The sequence below is a fragment of the Lactuca saligna genome, chromosome 5, assembly GCF_052625555.1.
Source record: "Lactuca saligna cultivar CGN05327 chromosome 5, ASM5262555v1, whole genome shotgun sequence".
Taxonomy (NCBI): Eukaryota; Viridiplantae; Streptophyta; class Magnoliopsida; order Asterales; family Asteraceae; genus Lactuca; species Lactuca saligna.
The window spans coordinates 309,031,496-309,053,455 of NC_136421.1; the positions used below are offsets into that span (position 1 = coordinate 309,031,496).

The 21,960-nt window shown below is 39.2% G+C and overlaps 2 protein-coding genes across 2 annotated transcripts; both read right to left on the minus strand.

Moving 5' to 3' along the window:
• Positions 1 to 1,451: 1,451 nt before the first annotated feature.
• On the minus strand, positions 1,452 to 2,286 carry LOC145047031 (uncharacterized). The gene is made up of 2 exons (XM_078995275.1): positions 2,124 to 2,286; positions 1,452 to 2,023 (listed from the first exon to the last, which is right to left on the minus strand). The coding sequence occupies exons 1-2, from the start codon at positions 2,284 to 2,286 to the stop codon at positions 1,452 to 1,454; spliced, it is 735 nt and encodes a 244-aa protein (XP_078851401.1).
• A 10,113-nt stretch (positions 2,287 to 12,399) lies between these two features.
• Positions 12,400 to 12,912, minus strand: LOC145047032 (uncharacterized). Its single transcript, XM_078995276.1, has one exon. It carries the CDS (start codon positions 12,910 to 12,912, stop codon positions 12,400 to 12,402), a length of 513 nt encoding a protein of 170 aa, XP_078851402.1.
• Between the last annotated feature and the right edge of the window lie 9,048 nt (positions 12,913 to 21,960).

Below are 21,960 nucleotides of genomic sequence, written 5' to 3' on the forward strand. Positions count from 1 at the left end.
CACCCCAAAAAACAGGCATCCTGCACTTTCTCCCGTACAAAGATACATACAGAGAAATTTTAATGATCGAGTGATTGTTGTTGTAAGAAAACTCAACTAGATGTAGATGGTCATCCCAATATCAATCGCACATGCGCTAAGCATGTCCTCCAAGGTCTCAATCGTCCGATCACTCTGCCCGTCTGTCTGCGGATGGAAGGTGGTGCTAAAATGTAATCGTGTGCCCAACTCCTCTTGAAACTTCCTCCAGAATCGAGAAGTAAATTGGGTGTCCCGATCGGACACAATAGAAACGGGCACCCCATGTAATGAGACAATCTCCCGAACAAAGATCTCGACTAATTTCTCTGCCGATGAGCTCTCCTATATAGCCAAAAAGTGAGCACTCTTAGTCAAACGATCAACAATCACCCATATCATATCGGTTCCTCAGGCAGTTCTAGGAAGTTTTGTAATGAAGTCCATGGTTAGATGCTCCCATTTCCATTCAGGAATCTCCAATGGTTGCAAATTCCCATGCAGTTTTTGGTGTTCCGCCTTGACCTTCTGACAGGTCATACATTCTTCCACAAATTGAGCCACATAATTCTTCATTCCATGCCACCAGTAAGCCTCCCGAAGGTCCCAATACATTTTGGTAGCACCAGAATGGATAGCAATTTTTGACTTATGAGACTCATTCATTATGGTTTTCCGATTTCCCCCGGTATATGGAACCCAAACCCAACCATAGCGAGTTAGCAAACCCCGCCTATCTCATTCTATCTTAGGCAACTCTTTCCCAATCTTCTTACGCCTGATGTTTTCCTCCATTATTGTCGTCTTTTGGGCATCCTGGTTCAGATCTAACAAAGATGACACCATTGTGATCCGGAGACACTTAGCTCAAATCGGTTCGATAGATTGTTTATGACTGAGAGCATCAGCTACCACAATAGCTTTACCGAGGTGGTAGTGAACTTCATAATCATAATCTTTTACCACATCCTACTATCTGATCTGCCTCATGTTCAAATCCCGCTACTAGAACAAATATTTCAGACTCTTATAGTCAGTGTACATGACACACTTCACTCTATAGAGATAGTGTCTCCAAATCTTAAGAGCGAAAACAATAGCCCTAAGCTCCCAATCATGAGTGGGTAGTTTCGTTCGTGGGGTTTCAGCTGTCGGGAGGCATAGGCTATCACCCTATCTCGTTGCATTAACACAACACCAAGACCTTAAAGCGATGCATCACAGTAAACCACCATATCCTCAACCCCATCAGGTAAGGCCAAAATCGGAGCATCACACAATTTTTTCCTCAACTCATCAAATGCCAACTACTGCTCCGGGCCCCAAACGAATTTCACTGATTTCTTGGTTAATCGGGTAAGTGGCAAGGCGATTTTAGAGAAATTTTCAATGAACCTTCGGTAATAACCGGCTAAACCCAAGAAACTACGAATTTAAGAAGGTGTTTTTGGAATCTTATCTACAAAGCGGTAAGGAGATTTCGCTAACGGAATCGCACCCGACACCAAATCAATGCGAAACTCCACTTGCCAAATAGGTGGCAAGCCAGGGAGTTCCTCTGGAAAGACATCGCTGAAGTTGGAAATGATAGGGACGTTGTCTAGTGCTATAGCAGAAGAGCAAGAAGCCATGGCCAGGCGAGGAATGTCTCCCTGAATAATAAGTTCTCCACCTCTAGGGTTTTGAACATAAACTTGCTTCTTATGACAGTGGATTTCTGCATCAAACGCATCAAGCCAATCCATGCCTACGATAACGCAGAGCTCTCGCATCGCAATAGGGATAAGATCAATAGGGAATTCAACTCCAGAAAACTCGAGAGTGCAACCCCGAAAAACATCGGTGACATAAATAGTGCGGTTGTCGGCAACTTCGACAACCACTGGGCGAGCCAATTTTCTGATACTATGCCTCAAACGATTACTAAACGCGCGAGATACAAAAGAATAGATAACACCGTTATCAAACATAATAGCAGCAGGCTCGGAATCTAGCAAATAAGTGCCTGATATACCACATACAATCATGTAAACAATTCTAACTACCATTTATTAAATAATGCAAGGGTGGAGCAAAAGGAAAAAAAAAAAGAAGAAGAAATTTACCTGCCACTGTCCCGGTAATTACCGGCTCATCCGTAGTCATCTGGTGAGCACAATCTCGTGTCACAATAGTGGGTCCCTTAGAAGATGATGCAATTGCGGGCTTTATACCCCCGTCTCCTTTACCAACCTTCAAATTCAGGCATTCGGGCTTCTTGTGTCCCATCTCGTTGCAGTGATAGTAGATGGGAGCAGGAGAAGTAATCTGAGGAACTGCACTCGCAGGGGTAGCCCTACAATTCTTCCAATGATGCCCTGACTTTTTGTAGTTGTAGCATATCAACGGATTTTTATCGCCCTGACCTGAAGACGACCTATACTCATACCTTGACTTACCACCCTGCTTTTGCTTTTTCTAGGCATCTCCGAATGTCTTGGAAGGGGTGTCATTGGCCTTCCTCTTGGACCGGGTCTGCAACTCGATTTCCCTTCTCCTCGCTGCATCCATGATCGCGGATAAAGTCGGGAACTCCTGCATGCTAACGAATTCCCGAATCTCGGTACATAGAATGAGTTTTAAAAAATGACTACAGAACTGATGGAAACACAATCCTAGCTACCCGTGATTCCTTTTTGGCTTATCCATCCTTCTCCCTTTGAAACACATTTAAGATGCGTTCATCATCCCAATTTAGTCCCCATGATCATGGTGGTACTAAAAAGGGTTAGGTATCATTAGTATTTCATTTTGCCACGAGATTGTAATAATAATCAACATGAAAATGAACATAAAGCACATAAAATCACCATTCTCCCTTTTAGGGTTTCCATGATCTATTGCAACATGTAATCCCCTAGATCTGTCATCCACCATATATAGGGTGCAGATAGGATCTTGAGATGATGTATAACATAAAATTCTTTGCAAATAACAAAAGAGATACAAATCAAATTAGAAGGAGTAGAAGTGAAGACTAAATCATAAAAGTAGAACAAGGTTATGAATCAAGTTGTAAGAAATGATAAGGAGGTTCATACCAATATGAATCAAGGATGGAAATGAACAAGAATTAAGCTCCAAAAAACAACCCCTTTTCTGCTCTTGATCCCAAAGAGAGAGAGAAAGACGGTGTGAGGGAGAGAGAGAGAGTAGGGGGTTTAGAGTGTTTTTCTTGTGTGTGTTCCAAATGACTCAATTAACACATTAAGTACTATTTACTAGATGGACATTGAAAATATGCCCATAGCCCATGGTCTTCAATAAAAAGGAGTTTACAAGATGATCAAAAGAGTCCAATAACATAAGAAATCAGACCTAGGTTAAATAAATTAACCCAAGGTTACAAGAATAATTAAATTAAAATAACTAAACGTACCGAGAAAAACCGGGGCGTTATAACTCTCCCTGACTAAGAATGGACTTCGTCCTCGAAGTCAACGCCTAGAAACAGATCCGGATAATGAGCCCTCATCTCGCCTTCCGGTTCCCAATTCCATTCCAAACCCTTCCTATGTTTCCACTGCACCCTAACCAGGTTTATAGTCTTGTTACAGAGAGCTTTCGTCTTTTGTTCTAAAACAGCGATTGGTTTCTCAACATAATTGAGATGCTCGTCAATCTATATGTCATCCCATGGTATCACAGCGGTCTTATCAACAACGCATTTTCGTAACTGAGACACGTTGAACATATTATGAATTAGACTAAGATCGCCAGGCACTTCTAAATGGTAAGCCACCTTTCCCACACGAGTTATGACCTTGTAGGGTCCAATGAATCAGGGTTCGAGCTTTCCCCGATTTCGAAATCGAATCACACCTTTCCGGGGGAGACTTTGAGCAACACATAATCTCGCACCTGGAACTCAAGATTGGAGAATCTTTTATCGGGCTAACTTTTCTGAGGACTCCTCGCTGTGACCAAATGATACCGAATCACTTGGATTTTATCCATAGTCTGTAGAACGATTTTGGTATTCCCAAGTACCCTTTGCCCAATCTCGCCCCAACAAACGGGCATCATGCACTTTATCCCGTACAAGGATTCATACGGAGGCATCTTAATGCTCAAGTGATAGCTAATATTATAAGAAAACTCAGCTACATGTAGATGGTCATCCCAACTGCCCCTAATATCAATCACGCATGCCCTAAGCATGTCCTCCAAGGTATGAATCGTCCGCTCACTCTGCCCGTCTGTCTGCGGATGGAAGGCGATGCTAAAATGTAATCGTGTGCCCAATTCCTCTTGAAACTTCCTCCAGAATCGAGAAGTAAATCGGGTGTCCCGATCGGAGACGATAGAAACGGGCACCCCATGTAATGATAAAATCTCCCGAACTAAGATCTCGGCTAATTTCTCCGCCGATGAGCTCTCCTTTATAGCCAGAAAGTGAGCACTATTAGTCAAACGATCAACAATCACCCATATCGTATCGGCTCCTCGGGTAGTTATAGGAAGTTTTGTAATGATGTCCATGATTAGATGCTCCCATTTCCATTCAGGAATCTCCAATGGTTGCAACTTCCCATGTGGTTTCTGGTGTTCCACCTTGACCTTCCGACAGGCCATACATTCTCCCACAAATCGAGCCACATCATTTTTCATTCCATGCGAACAGTAAGCCTCCTGAAGGTCCCAATACATTTTAGTAGCACCAAGATGGATAGAAAATTTTGACTTATGAGACTCATCCATTAGGGTTTTCTGATTTCCCCCGGTATATGGACCCCAAACCATACCGTAGCGAGTCAACAAACCCCGCCCGTCTCGTTCCATCTTAGGCAACTCTTTCCCAATCTTCTCACAACTGAGAGCATCAGCTACCACATTTGCTTTACTGGGGTGGTAGTGAATTTCACAATCATAATCTTTTACCACATGCAACCATCTGATCTGCCTCATGTTCAAATCCCGCTGCTCGAACAAATATTTCATACTCTTATGGTCAGTATATATGATACACTTTACTCCATAGAGATAGTGTCTCCAAATATTAAGAGCGAAAACAATATCCCCAAGCTCCAAATCATGAGTGGGGTAGTTTCGTTCATGGGTTTTCTGCTGTCGAGAAGCATACGCTATCACCCTGTCTCGTTGCATTAACACGACACCAAGACCGTGAAGCGTTGCATCACAGTAAACCACTGTATCCTAAAACCCATCAGGCAAGGCCAAAATTGGAGCATCACACAATAGTTTCGTCAACTCATCAAATGCCAACTGTTTCTCTAGGCCCCAAATGAATTTCACTGATTTCTTGGTCAATCGGGTGAGTGGCAAGGCGATTTTAGAGAAATTTTCAATGAACCTTCGGTAATAACCGGCTAAACCCAAGAAACTGCAAATTTCAGAAGGTGTTTTTGGAATCTTCCATTGTTTAACCACATCAACCTTTGCTTGATCGACCTTAATACCATGTTTGTTTACCACATGCCCCAAGAATTGAACTTCTTCTAACCAAAATTCATATTTTGAGAATTTAGCATAAAGCCTTTCTCTTGCCAGAATTTCCAGAATCTCCTAAAGGTGTTGCTCATGCTCCTCTTTGATCTTAGAATAGACCAAGATATCATCTATAAACACTATGACTGAATGGTCAAGCATCGGGCTACACACCCGGTTCATGAGATCCATAAATGTTGCTGGTGCATTGGTGAGCCCAAAAGGCATCACCAAAAACTCAAAATTCCCATAACGAGTACGAAATGTTGTTTTCTCAATGTCTTTTTCACGAACCTGCATCTGATGGTAACAGGAACGTAAATCAATCTTGGAAAACCAAGACGCTCCCTGAAGCTGATCGAAAAGATCGTCAATACGTGGCAACGAGTACCTATTCTTTATCGTGCGCTTGTTTAACTCCCTATAATCAATAGACATTCGATGGGATCCATATTTCTTCTTCACAAAAAGAATAGGAGCACCCCAAGGCGAGCAGCTTGGCTGTATAAACCCTTTATCACTTAGTTCTTGAGGTTGATCTTGGATCTCTTTCATTTCAGGTGGTGCCAAACGGTAAGGAGATTTAGCTACCAGAGTCGCACCCGACACCATATCAATGCTAAATTCCACTTACCGAATAGGTGTCAAGTCAGGGAGTTCCTCCGAAAAGACATCGCTGAAGTCGGAAACGATAGGAACATCATCTAGTGTTATAGCAGAAGAGCAAGAAGCCTTGGCCAGTCGGGCAATGTCCCCCTGAATAATTAGTTCTCCACCTCTAGGTTTTTGAACACGAACTTGCTTCTTTCAATAGTGGATTTCCGCATCAAACACATCAAGCCAATCCATGCCTATGATAACACAGAACTCTTGCATCGCAATAGGGATAAGATCAATGGGGAATTCTGATGGGTTTTATACAAACAATCCTATGTGTGCATGCAACCCTAGATTTGGATCTATGTTTTCACTATTACATATACAACTTTATGAACACGTGAATAAAACCCTAAAGTATGTTGCTATTTTTGAAATTCATATATAAGGTTAGATCACACACCTCTTGTTGTTATATTGTAATAACAACTTAAATCTTCAAACCTTAAGTCTTGAAAGCAAGCACCACAAGTGTAGTGCCTCTAATGGCTCACAAACACTACAAGCATTTGGAAAGGCTATAGAGAGAGAAGGGGAGAGGTAGAAATCAGCCTAGGGATCTCTTACAAGCAAGTGGGGCGATTTCTTAAGGCCTAGGGGTCTTTATATAGGGTTGGGGTTAGGGTTTCAGTCCTTATCCTTATCCAATTACTTGCCCACCAAGCAACCGTAAGATAAGCCTTGATAACCCTTATCTCTTGGACCATATGGACGATTTCAAAGATATCTAATCCCTTGAATTCATCCACCCTTCTCCAAGGATAACCATTGCCTTATTTTACAACTATCACATAATTACAATTCAGCCCCTCTAGTTTAATTAATTACAGTTGATCACAAAATTAATTCCTAATTAATTATTGACCAATATTAATTAAACAAATATGATTTCTCCTTTAATAGATTATTCTTATAACATATTAATAAATCATAATAACCTCTTTCTCTATTTATTTCTCCATTCAAGTTGCTTTGGTGAAGGCAACCCAAAAGGACCATGCGTAACTGGGTCAAGTATTTACCAAATATGGTTACGGGCTTAGACATTAATCCAACAAATTCAACTCCAGAAAACTCAAGAGTGCAACCCCGATAAACATCGGTGACATAAATAGTATGGTTGGCAACTTCGATAACCATTGGGCGAGCCAATTTTCCAATATTACGCCCCAAATGATTAATAAACGTGTGAGATACAAAAGAATGGGTAGCACCGCTATCAAACATAACAACAACAGGCTCGGAATCTAGCAAATAAGTGCATGATTCACCTCATACAATCATCTAGACAATTCTAACTACCATTTATTAAATAATGCAAGGGTGGAGAGAAAGGAAAAAAGAAATTTGCCTGCTACTATCGAGGTAATCACCGGATCCTCCGCAGTTATCTGGTGAGCACGACCTCATGTCACCATAGTGGGTCCCTTAGACGACGATGAAATTGCGGGATTTGTACCCATGTCTCCTTTAACAGCCTTCAACTTCGGTCATTCGGGCTTCTTGTGTACCGTCTCATTGTAGTGATAGCATACGAGAACAGCGAAGTAATCTGAGGAACTGCACTCGCAGGGGGAGCCTACAATTCTTCCAATGATGCCTTGGCTTTTTGCAGTTGTAGCATATCAACGGATTTTTCTCGCCCTGACCGACGGCATGTACTCATACCTTGACTTACCACCCTGCTTTTGCTTTTTCTAGGAATCTCTGGATGTCTTGGAAGAGGTGTCATTGGCCTTCCTCTTGGACTGGGTCTGCAACTCGATTTCCCTCCTCCTCTCTGCATCCATGATCGCGGATAAAGTCGGGAACTCCTTCATGTTAACGAATTCCCGAATCTCGGTACATAGAATGGCAATGTAGTTTCAAAATTTCCAGTTTGATTTAGCCGTTATGACTTTTTCAATTGTTTGAGGGAACTAGGCATTCTTGTGGACGTTCTAGACTCAAATTTGAGGCTCTATAAGAGTTTATTTTCTTTTTAAAAGATTTTTCAAACCTTCTGAAGACTAGTAGTGGAAGATGTTGCGGTGTGCCAGTCGGCCAACCAAGTAAGCCTTATTTCTTATGTTAAATGTTTATATTAAATTGTTGACTATGAATTGGATTCTCTTAGTCTTAAAATGTTAGAATACACACTTATTTAGTGTTAACATGTGAGAGAGTTGTAAAATTAATGGCTAGAGCGAACTGGAAATTTTGAAACTTGACGCGAATGCGAAATTGGAACTTGTCTGGAAGGTAGTAGAAGGGCCCCTACTATTTGAAACATCGGTGCCGGTTTCGGGTCTGGGCAAGGTTAAGAATTTTTTCGCAAGCTGAGTGTTTCGTCTTCCTAGAAATAACTAGACTGAATTATTTCTAAATATTTTCCTTCTTCTATGGATACAGATGGCTCTGCCTGCTCGACTTAATCAGCTCCAAATGGAGCAAGTTAGGGATATTGTCGCCAAGGAATTAAATAACACTTTCAACAAAATAATCCCAGGTGTGACCAATGACATAATCAATCAAGTTGGTGCTCTTCTGGATGAGTGCCTCGTAGCTATTCCCGGGGGAGCATTACCGGCTCCGCCCATTCTAGATTCGACATACTACTTCGAGAAGTTCAGCAAGTGTAGCCCTCCTTTTTGGAACGGTGAATCTGACCCAGTTGCTGCTAAGCACTGGGTGTCAGATGTTAAGGGCGCCTTCATGACCATTAAGTGTCCGAACCAGTACAACGTAGTGATCGCCATAAATCGGTTGCGAAAAGGGGGAAAGACAAGGTGGAACACCATCACCGCTCTATTAAACGAAAAAGAAGTGAGGGCCATGTCTATAAAATAAGTAAGAATTTGATATGAATTTCTCAATTTTTTGTTGTGTTATTGAAGATTACATAGAGAGTATTTATACAGAGGATTTTACACCTGAATTCCTAATTACATGGCGTGATACTTGCACAACACATAGACTGTGACTACTTCTATTTCACACGTGTGCTGACTTGATTTTTATACCGTTATTACCCCCCTACAAGCTGATGTGCTGGTTGTACTCGAAGCTTGTGACATAACTGATGAAATCTGTCCTTGTGCAATGGTTTTGTGAATATATCCGCTAGATGGTCAACAGATGAAACATGTGTAATTTGAAGCTGTTGAGAGTCAACTTGTTCACGAATGAAGTGAAAATCCAATGCGATATGTTTAGACCTGGTGCGAATTACTGGAATTTTCGTCATGAAGATGGAACCAACATTGTCACAGAGAAGTAGAGGAGGGCCTGTAATGGGAAAATGCAGCTCATGTAATAGTTGTTTGAGCCATATTAATTCTGCAGCAGTGTATGCTAATGCTCGATATTCAGACTCGGTGCTGGATCTTGCAACTACTTTCTGTTTGTGAGAGGTCCAACTAATAAGATTGGATCCATGATAAATGGCAAAACCATATTGAGAGCGGCTGTCGTCTTTGTCTGAAACCCAACTAGCATCAGAGTAAGCTAAGAGAGAGGTTTTAGTGGTTGGGGAGAAGTGTAAGCAGTAATCAACCGTCCCATTTAGATACCGGAGTATCCGTTTGACTGCTTGCCAATGAAGATTAGTAGGAGAGTGCATATATTGACAAACACAGTTTACCGCAAATGTAATATCAGGACGGGTTATGGTTGCATACTGAAGGGATCCAACAACTTGCCGGTACAATTTTGGATCATGAAATGGCTCACCATCAAGAACAAGAGTGGAGGAAGGATCTGCTGGAGTGGAAATAGGAGAGGCAGCAGACATGTTGGTGCGAGACAGTAACTCACGAATGTATCCTTCTTGGCTAAGGGTGATGCCTACAGCATTTCGTGTAATTTGAATGCTAATTTGCCTAAATCTTTCAGTGCAAACACTTGATGCAACCGATTTATCAACCATTGAATGAGATCTTCATTAGTGCATGTGATGATTAAGTCGTCGACATAGACAAGAATATAAATCACAACAGAGGAAGAAGCATGAACAAACAGTGATGTGTCAGAGTGACATGCTGAAAAACCCTATGTAACTAAGTAGGATTTTAGTCGAGTAAACCAAGCTCTTGGAGCTTGCTTTAAACCGTATAAGGCTTTATGTAATTTGCAGACATGAGAAGGTTTGGTGGCATCTTCAAAACCATGGGGTTGGCGCATGTATACGGCTTCCTTTAACTCGCCATTGAGGAAGGCGTTGTTGATATCTAATTGACGGATACACCAGCCCTTTGAGATTGCGATTGAGAGGACAAGGCGAATTGTTGTAGGCTTAATAACTGGGTTGAAGGTCTCGAAGTAGTCGACACCTTCTTCTTGACTGTATCCTTGAGCAACTAATCGCGCCTTATACCGTTCAACAGTTCCGTCGGAGTTGCGTTTAACCCTGTAAATCCACTTACAACCCACAAGATTAACATTAGTAGAACAAGGGACAAGGGACCATGTTCTATTTTTTATAAGGGCATCATGTTCACTTTGCATGGCCTCTTGCCAAACTGTGTGTTTAACTGCTTGTTTGTATGTGCATGGTTCAGGAACCAAGGCGGTAGAAACAGGTGCGAGAAAGGTTTTTGGTTTCAATGAATTTGTACGTGCACGAGTGAGCATAGGGTGTCTAGTGTTGGGGGCTGGTTTGTAATAAGAAGGGATAGAGATTGCACGAGCTCTAGAACTAGAGGTGGAGTTTTGATAATGAGGAGTAGATGATGGAGATGGTGAGGTTGGTTGAGGTGTAGGCTGAGGTATTGGATGGGTGGGTGAGGAGGGTGTACTAGGAAAAGTATGTGGAGGCGATGATCTAGATGGAGGTGCACATGCAGCTACCTGTTCTAAAAAAGTGGGTGAGGAGACTTCCACTGGTTTAGTGGAAGGAGTTAGGGAGGGAGGAGTGGGGTACATAGCATAATGGAATTCTTCCTCATTAAAGACAACATGTCTTGATATGTATATACGTTCAGAAGGAATGTGGTAACATAAGTAGCCTTTGTGTGAGGCACTATATCCAATAAAAACACATGGAAGTGACCGATAATCAATTTTGTGTGGATTATAAGGTCGAAGGAATGGGTAGCATAAGCATCCAAAAGTTTTAAGGAATTGATAATTTGGATTTTTGGAGTATAGTTTTTGATACGATGACGAGTAATCTAGAACAGGGGTGATGGTACGATTGTGAAGGTAGGTGGCGGTTTTGAAGGCGTGTTCCTAGAAGATATGAGGGAGAAAGGATTGAGCGATTAGTGTAAGTCCTTTTTCGATAATAACACGATTACAACGTTCCACCGCCCCATTCTGTTCGTGGGTATGAGGGCATGAGATGCGGTGGTGTATTCCATGTTTGTGAAGATAGGTGGACACAGGGCGGTATTCTCCTCCCCAATCGGTTTGGAGACTCTTGATTTCACAGTTAAATTGAGTGTGAATCATTTGTTTAAAATTTACAAAGGTATCAAACACTTGGGATTTAAGGGACAAAAAATAAATCCAAACAAATTTTGTGCAATCATCAACGAATAATAGAAAATAACGACTTCCATTTATTGAGAATAAAGGGGATGATCCCTAGACATCAGAGTAAATTAAATCAAAAGGTTTAGAGGAACTAGGGTGTGTGTGAGTGAATGGTAGACGGTGGCTCTTGCCCAATTGACAAGCATCACAGACAGCTGGAAAGTAGGTTGAAGATGTAGGCAACTTGAACATAGAGAGAAGTCTCCGAAGAAGTGGAGTATTGGGATGAGCCAGGCGTTTGTGCCATCCATGGAGGGTGGTGCGAACACCAGATAAGGCTTGCTTATTGTGGAAAGAGGAAACTTTATTGTTCTGGCTTGGAAGTCGATACAGACCTTGCTTAATGTCCCCGCTGAGAAGCGATTTGCCCTGAAAAGATTTTACATGACAACGAGAAGGCCAAAATTCCACGAATACATTATTGTCAGTAGTGAGTTTAGAAACACTTAAAAGATTTTTGGTTATGTCAGGGACAACAAGAACTGAGGGTAACTTGAGATTTTGCAAAGTGGATGAGCCAATATGAGAAATAGAGAGGTTCTCACCATTTCCGACTTGAAGTTTATCAGCGCCCTTGTACTCCTCAACATTGTGAAGGTTCATAGAATCAGAGGTAACATGGTCAGTAGCCCCTGTATCAAAGTACCACGACGGATCATAGGTAGTAGATGGGCTGTGATGATTTACCAGATTGACTTGTCGTTGAGAATGACGTGGATTTGGTCAACGTGAGGGATAGTCGGTGTGGTTGTCGCGTTGCCAGCAATCAAGCGCCTCATGACCTGGTTTATTGCAGAGCTGGCAGTGAGGTCGGCGTCTCCTGTTATCATTGTATCGAGAGCTTGGGGTTTGATTCATGGAGAAACCAGATCCAGACGAAGTGGAATTGCGAGTGGAGGGGCGATGGACATGGAGGGCCATAGTAGTAGAAGCAGATGTAGGGGATGGAGCAGGAATGGATTGCCGAAGGTGGTCTTGCTCTAATCGAGCTTCTTCCTGAAGCAACATGCCAATAAGATCGTCAACTGAACTTGGATCATCTTTGACCATATAGGCCGTGATAAATGGCCCATAGGAAGAGTCAAGGCCCATAAGGATATAGTGAATTAGGTCTTCAGTGGAAATAGGTTTGAGATTCTCAGCTAGTGAATCGGCAATCGCACGTTTCCGTTCAATGTACTCCAACATCGACAAAGACCCCTTGTTCAGAGATTGAAGTTCCCCTTTCATAGCCATCCTTCTTGCCGAAGTCTGAGCCTGCTAGGTTTTCTCAATTGCAACCCATGCCTGGTGCGATGAAGTTGATCTAGCTACAACGGCTAGAGAGCTCTCCGAGAGTGTAGACCTGATCCAAAGGAGCACAAATTTGTCGCGTTTCTTCCACAGAGTAAAATCAGGGTTTGTTTTAGTAGTGGTGACACTCGCTTCATCAGTTGTGGAAATAATTTCAATGGGGGGGTCAGGCGAAAGAACAAAGGAATCAAGCTCAAAGGTTTCTAGAGCCGATTTGATGGTGGTTCGCCACAGACAGTAATTGTTGCGATCTAATTTAATGTTAATTGGAGGAATCTGAAAGTTTAGAGCAGAAGAATTGGCAGCAAGGCCAAGGAGAGAGGGATTGGAAGCCATACGGGAAAAAAAAAATCACTGAAGCTCTGATACCATATAAAATAAGTAAGAATTTGATATGAATTTCTCAATTTTTTGTTGTGTTATTGAAGATTACATAGAGAGTATTTATACAGAGGATTTTACACCTGAATTCCTAATTACATGGCGTGATACTTGCACAACACATAGACTGTGACTACTTCTATTTCACACGTGTGCTGACTTGATTTTTATACCGTTATTAATGTCTTGGGCCCAATTTGTGGACAGGTTCGAGGCACAATATGTGCCTAAGGTGGATGATGGATCTATAGGATTACATCATCTCAAGATCCTATCTTCACCCCATATAATGTGGATGATGGATCTATAGGATTACATGTTGCAAAAGATCATGGAAACCCTAAAGGGAGTATGGTAATTTTATGTGCTTTATGTTCATTTTCATGTTGATTATTATTACAATCTTGTGGTAAAATAAGATCCTAATGATACCTAACCCTTTTTAGTACCTCCATGATCATGGGGACTAAATTTGGATGATGAACACATCTTAAAATGTGTTTCAAAGGGAGAAGGATGGATAAGCCAAAAAGGAATCACGGGTGGCTACGATTCCGTTTTCCATCAGATCTGTAGTCATTTTGTAAAACTCATATCTTGAGCTCTAGAACTCAAACAGACCCCAAACCAGTGCCCAAAGTTCAAAAATTGAGCTGGATAACTTTCTTAAGCAGGCCAACCTCACTGATAAGGACTTTATCTATGCGAAAGAATGGCATCTTTGTTGTTAGGTCTAATCCGGGTCTATTCTGATATGTCGTTTTGTTTTCATCATTTCTAAGGCTTGGAAAAGGATCCAGAGTGATTCAATGTTTCTATATGTTCCTGATATTATGAATTTAAGATATGGAGTAGATGGGGTGTTATTTCCAATTATAAATTGGTTAGAGTGGATCCACACTCCAGATCAGTGGGCAGTCACCAGCTTTTGCTAGTGTTGTGATTGTCCACAATGTGAATTTTATATCTGGAGTTTGGGAAATGCTTTTCATTCAATTCCAACTCCGTGACTTCACTTGACTGTATTGTTGGAGACAGATGTGATACACCTTTTTGTAAAATTCATATTTAATTCATGCTTTGGAGTTAGAAGGAGTTCTTTATAGTTCTGGAATCCTGAACAATCATAGTTTCCTACAAAATTTAGTTAAAGCTAGGTTTCTGTTTTAGATTTTTGAGTAAATCCGTTTTAAACAGTAGGTATGTTTTAGAGACCTTGCTGTGATTACTATTTTCTCAACTCATACCTTCATTACTTATCCTTTCTAACCTTTAGTCCTTCTTAGGTGAGGTTTTGAAGTTTGATCAATCTTGTTAGCAATATTTGATTGTTAGCTATCCTTACTACTCACTCAAGGTGAGTTCTCTCAGACCGTTGTATCGATGATTGTGTTTGCTAGTTAGCTCGTGTGTGATTATTTGAATTTATTATAAAAGCATGCTATATAACTATTGTTTTAATTTGTACATGTGTACTGTATGTAACTAATCATGGATATGGGGACACCATCAAAGGATACGGATTCACCGGTGCGGTGGGTTGGTAAAATCACCAACGCAATACTCATCGTGAGGTGCGGTGGTTAGGGCCAAGTGATACGGGATCTTCCCGGTGCGGTTCAAACCTACAAGTCCTTCTTGTATTATTGGAGTTGATTCGTTCTTTGCCCTTATTATACAAGTATAATTGGAAAATGGATTACTTTTAGTAAATATGAATGTTAGTACAATGTCTATGTTTTAATTCACTAAGCTTTGTGCTTACAGTTTACTTTATAACTTTTCATGTGTTAAGATTAAAGAGGCTAAGGCTTAACATGGAGCACCAGGACATCGCTACTAGTTATTTTTGTTGGGACCTTATTATTGTTATTTCTTCCGCACTTATTTTATATGATTGTTAAGTTTTATGGATTGTGTTACGACTTTTCCAGTTGTTTGATTTAATTTAAGATGAGTTTTAAAAGTTTAAAATTTTTGAAAAAATTTTGGTGTCGCATTTCACAAGCTAGAAATGTGCTTACACAAAATAATGATAATTCATGTGTATTTTGTACGATAAATATTATTTAGTACACGTACTGCCATGTACAGACGAGGGCTAGACATGAAACACCGGAGGGCACGACCATTTTAGCATTTAAGCCTTTCTGAAATCCAAAAACCCTATACGACCCTTCAAACCAGATTCCCCGTACCGTAAGTAGTAGAGTAGTAAATAATATTTCTATGCAATGATGTTTGTATAAACAAAGCATGTAAGAAATATATATATGATATATAAGTAATACATGTATTCCCCCCCCCCCCCCACCCCCCACACACACACACACAACAAAAATATATAAAAGTGGGGTCGTAACACTTACCCTCGAAGCGTGAGTTCCATTTGTTTGAATTCGTTTTCTTATGAGAAACTCGTCATGTGAACCGAAAATCCGCAACTCTTGAACTTTGAGATACTTTAGGGATCGTTTTGTAAAGAATCAAACTATTAGAGGCTGTTTGGTAACTTCACTAAAATATAGGTGCTTTTCGGTAATTTAATTTAACGAATATGATTGTTTTGGTAAAGATTTATCAAATGAAGGGTTTGTTTAAATAATTGGGTTCAATATTTAAGGGTTTAGGACTTATTTTGAATAACATGTTTAATATGGAGGGCATCTTAGTCATTTTGTTGAAATACAAAGGGGGCTAAGGCTTTTTACACCCCGTCTCTTGTTTTGTTCGGGGGATGTGAATCGTTAAGGAAATTTATGAAGGAAACAGATGAACGGGAGAAAACATGAAGGGAATCAAGCATCGATCGATGACTGATCTTGAAGAGGGTAAAGCGTGTCGGTAAGCGAGAAGGGTGCACAAAGAGGCTAGCAGTCTGGCAATTCGGATCGATTGAAGGCAAAGGGAGGGAGTTCTGATGGTCGATAAGGAATTGAAATCCATATGTTAAAAATGTAAAATTTATTAATTTGTTAAATCTTGGTTTGTCAGATTAAAAATTGACAGATATACAATGTATGTTAATGCGATATATAAGGAATTGAAGATTTATAATATAGATGTCCAAATTGGTGTATATGTAGCAATTGGTATTTAAAAAACATGATATGTGATTTATATAAATATTTATATATTCAGTGTTATTTTAATTATATAACAGCTATGCATTGAGTTTATATAATTGTCACATATTGTATATTTTATAAAAACTCTTAGTAAATATGCTATACATTTGACCATAAAAGCATATCTCATACTCGTATACACATACATATATATGTATATGTATATATATATATATATATATATATATATATATATATATATATATATAGTTGTTTACGAATTTATGAGTGTTAGGCTATTTCCATCGTTATAATCCACATCAATCGGGTTTGATTTACGTACTATTCCGAAATACATAACTAATAATAGAAATTATGTCGAAATAAATAGTTTAATGTTTTGTGATTAAAAATCCTGAAAACGTCTGATTTTTCAACTTTTGTTAACATTTTTACTAAAAATATTTCAAATATGAAATTATATATTACGTTGTTGCCTGAGTCCAAAAATGCTTTCAGAATACCATTTGAGGTGTGCAAGTCCCTTAATTGATCGATTCGGTTTTACGCGATTACACATTTGGAAGTAAGGTAGCATCTGACACCATATAATAATTGAAATAATATTATATATATTTTACTTTAGATGCACTAAAACTCAATAAGTCAGATTATGACGAGATTCACGGTTAACTGGCCGGTTATAATATTTTCCCTAAATTGTGGGATGTCAGAATAGGTCAAGATTAACTGATCATAACAACTTGGTAAGGAGTTTAGCTCTATATCAGTATCCAACTCTTCCTCAAAGTGTACATTTAACCTAACAATGCATTCCATGTATCATTACATTCTATGTACATGGTCATATACTGATTCTCCCTCTTTCATCTTGCATGCCATCATGGATTTGACCACCTCACACTTTTCTTGATGAGCTCGTTTGTGGAACTTTTCCACAAGGTCCTTGTTCATCTTATACGGCCAGTAGTCCTCATAAAATCTCCACAACTTAGGGGTCATAGTGGTGACCATGATGCAATCAACTTTTTTCGCATCATTATAGTGTTTCTTGTAGGAGGCTAATTCTTTAAGAGTGGCCTTCTCTTCGTCGATTTCATTAAGGGACATCTTTATGTTGCACATCCAGTCATTATATTTGGTTCCATCCAATGTCACCATTGGAGGAGGAGGAAGCAGAAGCATCAGCTGGCGTAGAGATCTATAAAAAAAAGGTAGTTTAGTTAGACAAGAATAATTCTTAATAAAGTAACCCAAAGTTAAATACTAAGGCTAGGACACAACTATATAATTCACAACTTAGAAAAAGGATGTCGTAATCTAATTGTAAATTTTATAAAGGTAGGTAATTGACGATTTACCAATTTCACCAGAAAAGAAATGAAATTAAGTGAAATTCCTTGGGTCTTTTGAGATGCATTGAAACTATTCAATGGCATGTGTAATCTTAGATTATGTTCTTCAGTTTATGATTCGGATACGAAGGATCACAAACAAGATGTAAATAACCATGCAAATGCTCTTGGTAATCTCATTGTCGTTTATCATCTCAATTGATGTGTTGGTAAACCACACACGCTCCATCAACAATGATAATTTATGAGATACCAATTACAACTCTTTACTCGTCTCTATCATTGTGTTGGTTAACATGGTTAACTAATGACTTATAAAGTGTAATGTGTAATTTCATGTGTTAGCATACTAATTTACATTTTCCCTAAAGTAACTAGATATGGGAATATAAATAAAAGGTTCTGGTACTTTTAATAGCATTATCATTTTAATAAGATTTAGTTTGTCCTATCAAATTCGTTCTACTAACGACCCTCCGCTATGGTAAGGAAGTGGTGGGTGAGAGTGGGCACCCATTCAACTATCATTTTATAGGCAGTTTCTTTATACCCCACCTATGTAACGAAGCCGTGAATGAGACATACTAGCGAATCGACCGACTGATTGTTATACATATAATATATTAACAATTATATATATATATATATATATATATATATATATATATATATATATGTATATATATATATGTAAGGTGTATTTTAAACTTTTCAAAATAGTAAGTTTATTTAATTTTTTAATTTTGAAAATTAATAATAGGTTAATTTAAATTTAAAATAAACCGAAAAATCGATTTTATATTTCTCTATTAATTAACAATTAATTAAATATATTAAATCATATAAGGATTAACTAATTAAATTAAGCCTAATCCTAACCCTTTAATTTTCGAAAATTAGGGTGTAGGAGTTATCCAATTTTATAATCATCACTTTTAATCAAATTAAACTAACAATTATCTAAAATAGGACTTATCCAAACGTTTTGATACCACTGATAGAATTAGGTACAACAAATAAACTAAAAACCCTTAAGTTTACATGCAACCTAAGGATCTATGTTTTTACTATTGAACCTATAACTAAGAACATCACATAATAAACCCTAGAATTCCTAAGCATATTTGGAAAATCATAAAGGATTTAGGTTTACATACCTTGTTGTTATTATAGTAAATAACAAAAATCCTTCACTTGTAGATCTCTTGAAAGCAAGCGCTACAATTATTGTGCCTCTAATGGTTCACACCCATACTAGCACGAAGGAAGACTGTACCATCCCAAAATATGGTCCAAAAATTTTGTTTTAAAATCATTTAAGAAAAGCATAATTTATCAAACATCACAGTAAAAATTATAAGTTATGTATATCAAATCATCATAATAAAATATTGTATCAAATCATATCCCAAAATATTGGATTTTATACATCCCTGGCTGAACGAATGGTGTGTGCACTGCAATCATCCCAAACTCTACCCTTTTCTAACAAAAGTACTTGAAACCAAAACTGAAAACTGTAAGCACGGAGCTTAGTGGTTCTACCCAAACTACCCCATACCATACGCATAACATATAACATACAACTAGGAGATTCGGGCCTCGCCACACTCAAGGAGATACGCCCCCTACCCACACTCGGCTAATAATGAGATACGGGCCTCGCCCACACTCAGCTATCTCAGAGATATGGGCCTCGCCCACAATCTATTGACTAGGAGGTATGGACATCACCCACGCTCCGCAATCTGGGAGATACGGGCCCCCGCCCACACTTCGCTAACTAAACATACATACAAGTATCACACAGATAACAAGTATAACTATAATCTACCAACTCATAAACATACTCAGATAATACTAAGATACGGGCCCTACCCACACTTAGCTACTAATCATAAACAAGTCTAAGATATGGGCCCAACCCACAATTAGCTACTAAACATAATAAATCTAAGATACAGGCCCAACCCACACTTAGCTACTCTACACGGGCCGACATTGGTGTCTTTGACACATTCCTATTGAAGGAAACTCACCTCGTATGCTAACTGTGAAATCTCATGTGAGGAATCCTCGACTACTACTCCAACGTCTCCCCGACTATCATTATCACAATAAGCACTTAGTCAAAAACTGAGAATCATTCTAAGGGTAAAATGGCCATTTTACCCCCTGGTCAAAGTCAACATTATGGGTTGACCCAACTCACTGAGTTGACCTATCAACTCGCCGAGTTCTATAACTCAAATATCCTGAAATCGAGATCTAACTTGCCGAGTTGCCCGGGCTACTCATAGTCTTGATTTGGAGAATGAAATCGACGAGTCCCTTCACGGACTCACCAAGCCTACCTTGTACAAAATCACAATAGCACGATTCAAATCGTCGAGTCCCTCTCTGGACTTGCGAGTTCCTTAGTCTGTTCGAGCCATCTTAAAGGGTTAAGTCCTCACTCTTCAGCTCCAAAGCCCATACTTCATCTATACACTAGAAATGTCATTTTAAGGGTAAAGTTTCCAACTTTACCCGCTAATAGTCCTTCTTAATGAGTTTAGCTAAAACCATAGTTATTTATGACATAGATCTTGGTACAAAAGCCACACTACCCCAAGATAACATACACTAACATAGATCTAGGCCTAAAATATCATTTGAACACGTAAGGTCTCTGACTTTCCTTCCATGCATGGCCTTTTGGGCTCAAAAGGCCAAACTAACACCTTAAATCTTGTTTGGGGGGCTTTAATGGAATTAAGTTTGCACCTTTATGCCTTAACAACCTTAATGATTCCAGATCTGAAGGGGTCCTTGCTTGGGACATCCATATCCCAAGGGTTAATCTTCTTGGACCCCAAAACCCAATAAATGGAAATAAAGAGATTTAATAAACTAATAGACAAGATAGAGGCTTGATTACAAGAAAACGAAGGCAATGAAATATTGCTTCTGGATCTATTATCTTCTCTTTGAACCTTCTAGCTCCTTCTTCTTCCTCAAGCTTCAAGAACACACAAAGATCACTCAAAATGGTTCAAAAGCTCACACACAACTCTAAGGTTTCTTGGATTAGGGTTTGGGACTTGGAGGCTGGAAATGAGGCCATAAGCTGGGGATTAAGATGCTTAAATATGGTGCAAACCTCCGAAATTAGGGTTTCACTATGACAAACCTACGCATCGAGTTAAGGGCTCTCAACTCGTCGAGCAGATTGCTTAAAAACCAGCGTCCAATCTCGTTTCTACTCGATGAGTCCGGGGCTCCCAACTCGTCGAGTAACTATACAAAAATGAATAAATTATAAATAAATATGTACCAGGGATTAGACGTTACAAAGACTAGAGAGAGGGGAGAGAATAGTATAATTTTGGCTATCTCTTTAGAATAATGATTCGCCGAAAATGCAAGGTTTATAGGTCCTCATATAGTGCAACCTAAAAACCATGGATAACCTTAAACCCAATATAATAATATTATCTTGAATTGATAATTATTCATTTAGAGATTAAAATCTTAAAGATCGATAAGATTCAAACAGGTAAGCAATAACACAATAATAATCAAGCAGATGTCGAATAATTAAAAGTCACACCTCAGCTAAACTCGATGAAGAATTTTCACTGTAGAGGCGTGTTAGGGTTACAAGATGAATCAAGAGTTAACTAAAATAAGAGGCATGCATGTACCATATATACTCTAACCCTAGAATTAAATACGGTAGGATAGTCCTAACCCGTTTACAAAACACAATAAATACAAAGCCCAATGATGCAAAAATAATACTCAACAATCTCCCCCTTTGTGTTAATTGACGCTAGAGTCCATCAGCAAGTGATTCACTTCTGCACTTCCTAGATTTTTGGAATAAGGTAGAGCAGCATCTTGCAAAGCTAAATATACCACATAATCATATCTGAAAAGCACTTGACATCATCCTCGTCGTTGCCCTTGAACTTGGTAATCAAGTCCAATACAAATTCCATAGATGCAATATTGTACATATGTTTGTCTTCGAGATAGAAGTAAGACTTGTGAAAGTCAGCTTATGTTTGTTCTCTGGACCGGTACACTACGAACAATCATTCCTTATATATCTTCCTTGGCTTTAATTTCTCTAAGTCTTTCGAAGCTTCCTTGGGAACGATAGTCGGCTTCTTCTTTAGAAC